The sequence below is a fragment of the Cavia porcellus genome, unplaced genomic scaffold (genome assembly GCF_034190915.1).
Source record: "Cavia porcellus strain 051 isolate PalLab524CR breed Dunkin Hartley unplaced genomic scaffold, mCavPor4.1 scaffold_2, whole genome shotgun sequence".
NCBI classification, from domain to species: Eukaryota; Metazoa; Chordata; class Mammalia; order Rodentia; family Caviidae; genus Cavia; species Cavia porcellus.
The window spans coordinates 71,078,912-71,091,577 of record NW_026947485.1 but is presented as its reverse complement, the minus strand read 5'-3'; the positions used below and the strand labels follow the sequence as shown (position 1 = coordinate 71,091,577).

The window sequence follows — 12,666 nt, the reverse complement described above, 5'->3', positions numbered from 1 at the left end:
TACGTAACCTTTTTTTTTTTTTTTGTCTTTTTGAGAAAGGGTCTCTCTGTGCAGTTCAGGCTGGCCTGGAGCTCACTTTGTAGCCTAGGCTTGTCTCAGATTTGCCTCCTGAGTGTTGGGATTATAGACATGAGCCACCATGCCCGGCTCTGCGTAACCTATTTTTCCTCCCAGATCTATTTTATTTCAAGAAGAAAAAGAAAGAAGAAAAAAATGTTTCATGTCAATCATGGGGCAACAAGGTACATACATTGCACATTATCATCCCCAAATCATTCACCCAGAGCACAAGACACCTGCATTCAGTTGTCTAAATAATGCCAGCACAAATCCTTCTCCTCAGTGAACTCAGAGAAATCAGTAGTAGAACTATTTTAACTATTTTTATATACGTATTCATATACATACACATATATATGTTGTTTCTTTCAGCTTCTCAAATTAATGAAACAATAGGATTTTTACATATCTGTATCTTATTTATTTTACTAATAAGTATGGTATCAAGTCACATTAAAAGTATCAAGTTACTTTAAAAGTCTCCAGTTTATCCTTCTTTGGCTGAGTAGTACTCCGTTGTGTAAAAATAGCACATCTTTTTATCCATTCCTCAGTTGATTGGCATTTAAGTTGTTTCCAAGGTCTGGCTATTACAAAATCTACTGCTATAAACATGATTGCACATATGTTGCTGTGGTATGATGCTTTTAATTCTTTTGAGAAGATACCCGGAAGGAGAATAGCTAGGTTGAATGGGACTTCTAGTCCTAGTTTTTTGAATAATCCCCACATTGATTTTTACAGTGGTTGCACCAGTCTGCATTTCCATCAAAAATAGAGCAGGATTCTTTGTCCCCCACGGCCTTTCAGGCATTTGGTTGATCTTTTGATAATAGCCATTCTTTCTGGGGTTAGGTGGAAACAGTGTTGTTTTAATTTGCATCTCTTGAATGCTCAGTGTTATGGTTTGTGTCTAAGTGGCCCCCCTGAGCCTCATGCAGTCATGGAGATGGCTAAATTTTGTGATTGGTTTGTTGTTTAGTGCTTGGATTAGCTGTGTGAGTGCTGCACCTGGCCAGGGGCAGAGCTGGCATACAATATAAGGGAGGGAAAAAGGTGTGTTTTTTTTGCTCTTTCACCCTTTTTGCTCTTGCTGTTTGTGGCCGCCATTAATGATTGCCCATCAGCCAAACCACCCTGCCTTGGAGCCAGCTGAAACCTCAAAAACTGTAAGATAAATAAACCTTTCCTTGCCTAATTTTGGTATCAGATATTTTGTCTCAGCAATGAGAGAAAAGTAATCAAGAGAACCAATGATGTTGAACATTTTTTCACATATTTATTTGATGTTTGTATTTCTTTATCTGAGAAGTGTGTATTCATCTCACTGCCCATTTTTGGAGTGGGTCTTTAAATATGAGAGTACTGATTGTTTTGAGTTGTTTATATGTTCTTGATAGTAATCCTTTGAGGAACAGCTGGCAGACATTTTCTCCCACATTGTAAGTTGTCTCTTCACTCTTTTGGTGGTTTCTCTGGCTGTAAGCTTTTCAGCCGAGTGAGAATCCAGTTGTTGATTCTTTGTGATAGTTCTTGTGCAGTTGGGGTTTTGTTCTTAAAGTCTTTGCTTACACCAGTGTCTTCAAGAGTTTTACCTACTGTCTTCCAGCAGATTTAATATTTCTTCTTTTAATAGTAAGATCTTTGATCCATTCTGATTTTAGCTTAGTACATGGTGAAGGATATGGGTCCAATAAAATGCATAACCTTAATTTACCATTTAACTTGCATTTTTTTCCTCTTTTACCAGGGTTGAACTCAAGGCCTTTGCCTAGAGTTTAGTTTTTATTTTTAGACAGGGTCTTTTGCTAAATTACCTAGGCTGGGCTTGAACTTTTGATCCTTGTTCCTCAGTTTCCCAGAGTGCTGGAAATTACAGGTGTGCACAACCACACCTGGCTTATCTTGTACTTTTAACTGTGTAAGTCCGTAACATCAAATTCATTTACAGTGTTAATGAAATAATCACCACTTTTTTCAAAAATCTTTGTCACTCCAAGCAGAAGCTCTGTACCCATTAGACAATAACTACATGGGCTGAGAATTTAACTCAGCAGCATAAGTACCTGCCTGGCAAGTACAAGGTCATGAGTTCGATCTCTGGCACACACACACAAAAAAGACAATAACTACCTTTCCATTGTAATTTCCAATTTAATTTCTATGAAATTGACTTTCCTGCCAGGGACTTAGCTCAACAGCACAAGTGCCTGCCTAGGCACAAGTGCAAAATTGTAAGTTCAATCCCTGATACCAAAAAATAAAGTAAAAACAACAACAACAAAAACAGAGAAATTGACTTTCCTAGGTATTTTATGGAATTATTTAGTATTAGTTTTTCTGTGTCTGGCTTCTGTCGCTATATTGTAGCATGCAAAGGAACTTCATTTCTATTTATGACTGAGTAATGTTCATATATATATATATATATATATATAACCTTTTATTTAGCTTGTTTTGTTAATGAATGCTTGGGTTTCTTTCCTCTTTTTGGTTTTATGAATACAGCTGCTGCAGACACTGGTGTGCAGGCATGGATTGGAGTCTCTTAGGGTTTTTTTTAGTTTGTTTTTTTTTTTTTTTTTTTTTTTTTTTTTTTTTTTGGTCTTTTTCCTTTTTATTGGTACCAGGGATCGAACTCATGATTGCCTGCTTGCAAGGCAGGTGTTTATGCCGCTGAGCTAAATCCCCAGCTCCCTATTTTTGTTTTTTTTTGAGACAGGCTCTCACTATATAGCAAGACTGACCTTGAACTTGACATAAGGCTAAATTGCAGCCATTTATAGAAGAGTGTATCTGTAGACTGTAATGTTAAGAGACAAAATCAGACACAGATGTTTAAATATGGCATAGCTTCTCTTTTATGAGAAACTCAAAGTATAAATAATTTTAAAAACAAAATAACTGAAGCAGGAGGGCTGTCACAACTTTAAGGCCAGCTTGAACAACATAGTGAAACCTAGTCTCAGTTAAAAAGACCAAAAGATCAAAAAATATATCAATAAATAAAAGGTAGACAGTAAGAAACAGGGAGATAGATCTTTCTGTAAATGGGAAAGGGACCAAGAGATAGAAGATGGTAGAGGGAGGTGAAGGGAAGGGTAATAAAAAGAATCAAAATACATTTAGAATCTATACCCTAAGATGATGAAAACCTTATGTACTACAGACATCAAAGTTAAAATAAATATATAAAAGTAAAGAATTAGTTTGAAAGGAAAACAGTTTAAGCTCAATTTTTAGCCTGTTATGCTTACTGTATCTATTAGGCATTCATTATGTTTAATGGCAGTCAGATTTATGAGTTCTCAGAGTTCATGACAGTAATTTGGACTGGAGGAAAAACTAGAAGTCAGTTACACAGAAGACAGTATTTAATGTAACGAGAATGGATGCAATCACCAAAAGAGAATATGGACTCTACAGAGCCCCAAACCTGAGCTCTGGGTAGTTCCAGTACAATGGACTAGCAACAGTGTCAGAGGGGGGACCATCAGATAAGAAGAAAACCAAGAATGCAGAGCCTGAAAACCAGGGGAGAATGTCAAGTTCCAGTGAGATGAGAAATGGCACTGACCAGAGGACTTAGTAAAGTGAAAGTTACTATGATCATCTTGGCGCAAGCACAGGTTCAGTGACGTAGAGGTGAAATATGGCCATTTTGACAATATTGATTCTGCCTGTCCAGGAACAGGGTAATCTCTTCTGTCCAGTAGGATCTCTTCTTTAATCTCCTGTATTTTTTGATCTATCCCATTTTCTGAGTTCCTGTACAATCTCTTTTTTCAGATTACTAAGGTTTTTGTTACAGAGGTATTTCACTTAATTTTTAAGTATTTGTTCTTGATGCTGCAGTGAATGATATTACTGTCATTTTTTTCTTAGTGAGGTTATTATTGCTGGACAGATATGCCATTTTCATGTGCCATGAAATGTGACAGCCATTACTTGTTTGTTTGTTTCCTTCTACATTGCTATATTTATTTGTACTAAGAGTGTTTTGTTTTGATTTTTGTCTTTTTTGAGACAGGGTCTTACTTTGAGTTCAGGCCGGCCTTCAACTCACATTGTAACCCAGGCTGGTCTCAAACTCACAGTGATCCTCCTGCCTTAGCCTCCAAAGTGCTGGGAATACAGGTGTGTGCCACCATACCTGGCTTTGCACTAAGGGTGTTTTGGCAGCATTTGTGGGGTAGTTTATATAGAGGGTCATGTCATTTGCAAATAAGTACAGTTTAACTTCTTTCCTGTACCTATCTCTTTAATTTCTTTCTCTTCCTTGATTGCTCTGACTAAGAATTTCAAGTACTATATTGAAGAGGAGTAATAATACTGGATATCTTTTTCTTCTTCATTTAGAGGGAAAGCTTTCAGCTTTTCACTGTTTAATATGATGTTGGCAGTAAATTCATCATAAATGGTTTTATGACACTGAGATATGGTTCTTCTAGGTGTATTTCCTTCGGGTTTTTTTTTTTTTTTATCATGATTGGATGCTGGATTTTTGTCAAAGGCTTTTTCTGTACCTGTTGAGATGATCATGTGATTTTTGTCCTTGTTTTTGTTTATGTGATATATTACAGTTAGTTATTTCCATTTTTTTTCTTTTTTTGGTCTTTTTCCTTTTATCGGTACCGGAGATCGAACTCACGACTGCCTGCTTGCAAGGCAGGCGCTTATGCCGCCGAGCTAAATCCCCAGCCCCTAAGTTGGTAGTTTTTAAAATGTAATACAAAACAACATAGTATAAAACTAATCCAAACAGAATGAGGAAGGCAATTTAGGTCTTCAAAACCAGACAATAGGGAAGTCACTAATGGCTGTCATAGAGTCTCTTCTTATCTTCAAAATAGCTGTCCATACTTTCATGTATATTGAAGTTCAACAAAACAAAACAGGCAGCAGGGCAGGTGTTGCTTGGTTTTCTGGCGCTCCAGGTCCCAGATGATGCAGGTCTCAGTAAATGCTGGTGGCTCCCATCCTGGGTCACCATAGCCTGCCACACTCACAGCTGCTCACCAGGGCTGGAAGGGTTGCTTGGTTTCTCAGTGCTCCAGGTCCAGCATGGCATGGGTCCCAGTAAACGCTGGTGATTCCTATTCTGGGCCGCCATAGCCTGCCATGCTCACAGCCACTCACCAGGGCAGGAAGGAGTTGCTTGGTTTCCTGGTACTCCAGGTCCCAGCATGGCACAGGTCCCAGTAAGTACCAGTGGCTCCTGTCCTGGGCTGCCACAGCCTGCCATGCTCATAGCCACTCTCCAGGGGGGAGGGGTTGCTTGGTTTCCCAGCGTACCAGGTCCTGGCATGGTGCAGGTCCCAGTAAATGCTGGTGGCTCCAGTACTGGGCTGCCACAGCCTACCATGCTCACAGCCGCTCACCAGGGCAGGGAGGAGTTGCTTCAAGCTGTTTCTTTCTAATGAGTTGACCATTTTGCTGCCAAAGTTCCGAAATGGCTAACATAATAGACATTTCTGCAGGCTTCTGCTTGAAACCAACAGTGTCAGGAAGCTGCTGGCCTTGAATCAGGGCCAGTTTCTGCACTTTTTTGCCAATATCTTGTTGAGGATTTGTGCATCTTCAACAGAGGACTGTTTATTAAAGAGACCGGCCTATAGTTCTCATTTTTGGTTAAGTCTTTTTCTGGTTTTGGAGTGAAGGTAATGCTACCTTCGAGGAGTGAGTTTGTCACTAACCTTTTCTTTGTAGTTGTCATGAGTTTGAGAAGTGTTGTAGTCAGGGGAATGGATTTAATACGGGACATATAATTTATAGAATTATAATGTTCACTCAGAGTCAAATGCAAAAGAGTGTAGGCAATCTGTCCACACATTAAAGATGCAAAGAATCCAGCTGAGGGCCTGGATCCCACAGTGATATTATGCACAATTCCTGGACCCTGGAGCCCATAGCAGTGTGCTCTGTGACTCCAGCTGGAGAACTAGAGCCCATAACAATGTCTTATGCAAGTCTGTGTCAAGGACCTGCAATGGGAAGGCCCAAAGGTCAGTGGTGGAAGCTAGAAAGTCTGCAGTAGCAAGATGGAGAATCTCAGTATTATCAGGCTGAGGGATCTGCAGGAAGCAACGCTCAAGGTAAGAACCAGAGCTCTCCCAAAGAAAACTGCAGCCACTCTCAGTGACAGCAGGGCCTCCCCTGATGATTAAAAAAGCTGAGTTCATATCAGGAAAGCCAGCACGACAAGCTTCTCCAGGAGGATCAACAGCACACCGTCTTCCCCTCCAGTTCTCTTTTTATGCTGTTGGCGGCAACCCTTAGATGGGTCTTCCACACCCAGCGCCATGCTGATTCAGTTCAGTTGGTTGTTACAAGTTGACCATTAGTTAATTTACCACAAGAAGTATTGACATTAGATCTCTGAATTTCGTGGAATTTAGCAGTGAATACATTGAATACTGGCCTTTTTTTTTAAGTTGGTAGGTTTTTTTTTTTTTTTTTTTTTTCTTTTTCCTTTTTATCGGTACCAGGGATCGAACTCACGACTGCCTGCTTGCAAGGCAGGCGCTTATGCCCCCGAGCTAAATCCCCAGCCCCTAAGTTGGTAGTTTTTAAAATGTAATTAATTAATTTATAGTGTTTTGACACAGGGTCTCTCTGTGCAGTTCAGGGTGATCTTGTACTCACTGTAATCTAGGCTGACCTTGAACTTGTGGCATTCCTCCTCCTGCAGCCTCCTGAGTGCTAGGATTACAGGTATATACCACCACGCTTGACTGATAGATTTTCTTTTGAAATTACTACCTCAGTTTTATTGCCTGTTATTGGGTTGGTCAGAGTTTTTATGTTTTTTTGGTTCAGTTTTGGTAGTTCATATGTACCTAAAAATCTATCAGTTTCTTTGAGATTATCCAGCTCATTGGAGTATAGCTTTTCAGACTAGTTACTGATAATCTGAATTTTTGGTGATATTTGTTGTGATTTCACATTTTTTAGTATTTTTTTATTTTAAAGAGAATAAAACTTAACAAAATAAAGCAGAATACAGCCAATCAAAACAAAACAATGAAAGTGATCCAGGATTTCAAAATAGGATATTAGGAATCAACAGTGGCTGCTATAATGCTTCTTATTATCTTCAAAATAGCTGCCTACCATCAGACATATTAAAATCAAACCAAATAAAATAGAAGAAAACCAATTAAAACAAAATAGTCAAAGCAATACGGGATTTAAAAACAAAATAATAGGAAATCAACAATGGTTACCATATGATCTTCACACTAACTGACCATACCATCAGACTTTACAAAATCAAATAGAACAGAATAAAACCTGTCAAAGCAAAACAGTGAAAGTGATACAGCACTTAAAAACAAGATAATGGGAAATCAACAATGATTATCATAATGCCTCCTGCTATCTTCAGAATTGCTGCCCATACCATCAAACATAGTAAAATCAAATAGGACAGAGCAGAATAAAACCAATCAAAACAGCACTGAATAAAACAAAACAATAAAATGGAACAAGACAAAACAGAGCAATATATTTCATTTTTTTTTTTTTCTTTTTTTTAGAGACAGGGTCTCACTATATTGCCCAGGCTGGAGTGCAGTGGCTATTCACAGGCGCGATCCCACTACTGATCAGCACGGGAGTTTTGACCTGCTCCGTTTCCAACCTGGGCCGGTTCACCCCTCCTTAGGCAACCTGATAGTCCCCCGCTCCCGGGAGGTCACCATATTGATGCCGAACTTAGTGCGGACACCCGATCAGCATAGCGCACTGCAGCCCAGAACTCCTGGACTCAAGCGATCCTCCCACCTCAGCCTCCCGAGTAGCTGGGACTACAGGCGCGCGCCACCACGCCCGGCAAGCAAAATATATTTCAAAAAGACAGAAGGAAATCCCCCATATTTGCTATATTGTATCTGTTATCCTCTTAATAAATGATCAGATTACCAGCCGTAGGCCTGCAAAGGCAATCAAACAGCGCAAGCATTAAGTTATTTTGGACCTCAGTTGCTATTAACTCAGCCTGCCCTCCCAACCAATAGCTTGCCTATGGGAGTAGGTGTTTGGGGAGAGATGCCATGATCTTGCCTCTCAGCTGCACACTAGTAGACTCATAAGGATGAATTGGCTTTTCTCTCTTCCTGGGCCCCTCATGGTTCACCACCTTTTCCATTCCTAATTGCATCGATATAGGTCTTTTTTCCCTTTTCCTTTTTTTGATAAGATTGTCTGAGGTTGATTCTTTTTTTTATGTTTTTTTACTCTCAATTTCATTAATTTCCTATTATGATATTTATAATTTCCTACCTTGGTAGTTTTGGATTTGAATTGCTCTTGCTTTTCTACCTTGACATGTACCATTAACTTATTTACTTAGGCTCACTCTGTTTTTCTGATATGAGTACTCATAGTTATAACTTTCTTTGTTATGATTGCTTTCATTATGTCCCATAGACATAGGGGATAGGTTTTAGTGGCATATTGTTTGATATAGGAACTGATTTCTTCCTTTTTTTTTTCTCCTGCAACCTGTTGATTATTTGTGAGTATATTTTTTTGTGTGTGTTGAGACAGGTCTTGAGCACACTACCACATTTCTCTGAAAAGACTTACCTGGAAAATAAGCCCTAGTATGATATTTCAGAGTACTCATAATAAGAGCTCTACTCCCAAAATAAGCCATAATTAAGATAGGCAGATGAATGCATTTAATATGTCTGTTGTGCTGCATAATAGATGTATTGAAGTATAACATAATATACAATGTAAATATTATCATTGATAAAGATAATGTAAATTATAATTATTTGTAAATACTCAAGTGGAAAACTTTGAACAAGAGGAAATTGTCTGTTGAAACAGATGAACTCAAGACTCTCCCTGAATGAACAGTCGGAGTATGGATATAATACACAAATAATGTGTGTACTTGATCATGAAAAGACATGGTTGTGTCTAATGTGCACCCTTAAAATTTTTTTTTGTCTTTTTCCTTTTTATCGGTACCAGGGATTGAACTCACGACTGCCTGCTTGCAAGGCAGGCGCTTATGCCGCTAAGCTAAATCCCCAGCCCCCGCACCCTTATAATTTGATACATCGTGTTGTAATGGACATAGTGTACTAATGTGAAATAAAGAAATGTTTTCTTGGTTTTTTTTTTGTTTGTTTGTTTTTTGTTTTTGAGACAGGTTCTTGCTATGCAGTTCATGCTGGCCTTGAACTTGCTGTGTAGCCCAGGCCAGCCTCAAATTTGCAGCAGTTCTCCTGCCTCAGCCTCCTGAGTGCTGGGATTATAGGCATATGCCACCACACCTGGTTTTTTGCAGCTCGTACTTTCCATAGAATTTTGTATCTCTTGGATGTATTTAGTATGCTTTCATGAACTCTAATGTGGTTATTCCTTTTTTTTTGATGGTACCAGTGACTGGACTCACGACCTTGTGCTTGCCAGTGAAGTGCTTGTGCCACTGAGCTAAATCCCTGGCATTTATTATTATTATTATTATTATTTTGGTTATTCATGTTTTGTATTATTATCAGCAAGCTTTTTTTCTCTTACTGTTTTTGTTTTGAAACAGGTTTACTATATAATTTATGCTGAGTTTGATTTTTCACTGTGTAGCCCAGGCTGGTCTTGAACTTGTAGTGATTCTCCTGCCTCAGCCTACTGAGTGCTGGGATTACAGGCATATCCCACTGTACCTGGCTCAGATAGCTTTTTATTAATGTGTTCTGTAATTCAGTGACTACTGTGTTTATTAAGTCTGTTTGTGAATATATATAATCTTTGATCTTGCTGAGAATCTTAGACGATTTTCTTATGTATGTGTATGTGTTTTATCATTTTGTGTAATTCAGTTGTTGAGCTTGATTTCCTCCCATTGATGTTGCATGGATCAGCTTTGGGAGAATAGGGAATTTTTGGAGGCATTTTATTGTCTTGTTTTCTCATGTCTCTGTGTGTGTTTGCACATGTGCATGCGTGTGTATGCATGTGTGTGTGCATGTCTTGGGAGCTGTTGGTCGATTATAGTTGAATCACTTTGTTGCTAGTATGGAAATCTCTTTTAGTTTGTGTGTGCTTTCAGTGATGTTTTCTGGGCATGGCTAACAGTAGGCCTTTGCCTCTGTCCCCAGGTCTGACTGCCTCCATTGATTTGGGGTGGGAGCTATGGTGTAATTGGCCTAGCACCCAGTTCTGTGGAAATGAATGGCAGTATTTTTGATGTGACACAGGCAAACCTGTCCTTAGGAAATCTTAATACCTACCTGTTCAGCATAAACCAAAACTATTTGTCATCCTGACTTGTGCCACCATCTTGATATGCCGGCTGATGAAGTGAGCACCCACTTCGTGTACCACTGTCTTGACCACCTCGTAATGTCCTTAACTCCCAAATTCTACATTAGCCTCCTAAGTGGTCTGTTTACACTCTGAAAGACACAGCAGAGAGAATGTTTTTAAAAAAATCTTAGGTAAACATAAGCTACTGCCCTATTTTAGTGGCTCTCACTTCAATAAATAAGTACTCACATGCCAGGCGCAGTGGTACACATCTGTAATCCCAGTGCTTGGGAGGCTGAGGCAGAAGGATTGCTGTGAGTTTGAGGCCATCCTGGGCTACAAAGTGAGGTCAAGGCCAGCCTGAACTGCATGGTGAGACCCTGTCACAAAAAGGCACCCCCTTCAAAAAAACCAAAAAAACAACAAACCAGCGTTCAGAACCTTCATTTTGAATGTCACGTTTGTGTTCTCATCTTGTGTCACTCTGCTCTTGTTCCCTCTGTGCTGACCACCTGGTCTCCTTGTTTTTGGCACGTACCTGTTTGGAGGCCTTCTCCATTGGTGAACCATTCACTTCTCTCTTAAATCTTTCTTCACATGTCAGCTTCTCAGCGATAGCGAACATGACCTTAACTATTTATAATTGCAGGAACTTCCTGCTGAGCATAGAGTCACGCTCCTGGTCCCTTTTACTCTGCTCTGTTTTTTGTTTTAAATGTACCATTTTTTAATGTAGCACTTAATTCTCTTATCATTTATCCATTACCCTTTGTAGCTGTTTATAAATTTTTCCACAGTCGAATCTCTACGGGGCAGAGACTTTCTCCCTTTGTTTTGTTCACTAATGGGCCCCAGAGTCCTAAAGTGACTGGCCATACTAACTACGAAATATTTGCTTAATCAATGCGTGGATTCTAAGTAAGGGAATTTGTGTGAACATTTCCTGTAAATTTCAGAGAAATAATAATCAAAAGGTAAGAGGAAACGTTTAGTAGGTATAAATTTTGAATTATAGCTTTTTATATTGCAAGTTCCAAATGTGTTTTCCTTTTCTGAATTTTCAGCTTCAGTTGTGGAGGGTCAGAAGGGTATCATTCCTCGAGCAATCCAAGAAATATTTCAGAGCATCTCTGAAAATCCTAGCAGTGACTTTAGTATAAAAGTGTCCTATATAGAAGTATACAAGGAAGACCTAAGAGATCTTCTAGAATTGGAGACCTCCATGAAGGAGCTGCACATCCGAGAAGATGAAAAAGGAAACACAGGTGAAGTAGCCTACTTAATCGATCACCTTTGTAAAGCAGACATGCCTCATTTTTGGTTTCTGGTTGTGCTCCAAGGAATTTTTAAAAACAGACTGAAGCAAGAGGATCACTGCAAGTTCGAGTTCAGGGCCAGCCTGAACTACATAGCAAGACCTTGTCTCAAAAAAACAAAATAAGTTCAAAACAAAGGAATAAAATAATTTGTTTTTGCTTTTTACTTAATTAGTTTTAGTTTATTATTATTATTCGTGGTGCTGGGAATCAAACTAAAGGCCTCATTCATGCCAGTCAAGCACTTACTGTATTGCCAGTGCCTGGCTATCAGTCAGGTTTAGCTTGTCATTGAGCTCAGTATTACTCAGTATACTCAGTAATCAGTATTACTTCAATTACTGCAGAGTAGATCTTCAGACTGATTGGTAAAGTGAAGTTATTCATTAGTAATTCAAGACACTGATTTTCTTTAGTAGCTACCCTCTGGTCAGACCTCACGTGAAACTGTGGTATTCACTTTGTGTGTTTACTGTGGTATTCGGGATTTAACCCAGAGTCTTTGCACTGAGCTATATTCCTGGACATCCTTCTTTGTTTTCTTTCTCTGTCTCTCTGTCTCTGTCTGTCTCCTTCTGTCTCTCTGTCTGTCTGTCTGTCTCTCTCATTCTTTTGTATTTTGAGACTGGGTCTCGCTGTGTAGTTCACGCTGGCTTTCAACTCATGGTGATCCTTCTGCCTCTTGCCTCCTGGGATAACAGGCTTGTGCCACCACCATGCCTGACTCTTTTATTTTTTGAGATGGACTTAAATTGCTAGGTTGCCTAGACTGGGTTTAAACTTGTGATCTGTTTGCCTCAGCTTTCCAGAGTTCTGGGAGTACAGGTATGTGTCGCCATGCCCAGCTTTACAAATGTATGTATATATAATTTTTTTTTCACCCAGAGCTACCCTGAGATTAGGGTTGGCTTTTTCCTTTAGGTTTTCATACAAGATGACCCAGAACTCTCTTAGATTTTTGTCACACAGCATCTGTTTCTTTGTCCTTTTTTTAAAAATCTTTTTGCTACTTGTACTGACATCCTTC

The 12,666-nt window shown here is 39.2% G+C and overlaps 1 protein-coding gene and 1 non-coding gene across 7 annotated transcripts in view; one reads left to right on the top strand and one right to left on the bottom strand.

Annotated features, from left to right (window-relative positions):
- Kif27 (kinesin family member 27) overlaps positions 1-12,666 on the top strand; it is a 206,118-nt gene that overhangs the window by 74,987 nt on the left and 118,465 nt on the right. For 3 of the 6 annotated variants that reach the window (XM_063243572.1, XM_013158331.3, XM_013158332.3), the window contains exon 3: positions 11,388-11,588. The exons of 2 other annotated variants lie outside the window; for them this stretch is intronic. In XM_063243572.1, the coding sequence (XP_063099642.1) occupies positions 11,388-11,588 (201 nt within the window). Of the gene's footprint in view, positions 1-11,387; positions 11,589-12,666 lie in introns of those variants that run through there. One more of the 6 variants, XM_063243580.1, reaches the window with a different exon arrangement.
- Positions 5,465-5,595, bottom strand: LOC111758429 (small nucleolar RNA SNORA2/SNORA34 family). The gene has a single exon (XR_002792604.1). It is a non-coding gene; the product is annotated as a small nucleolar RNA SNORA2/SNORA34 family (small nucleolar RNA).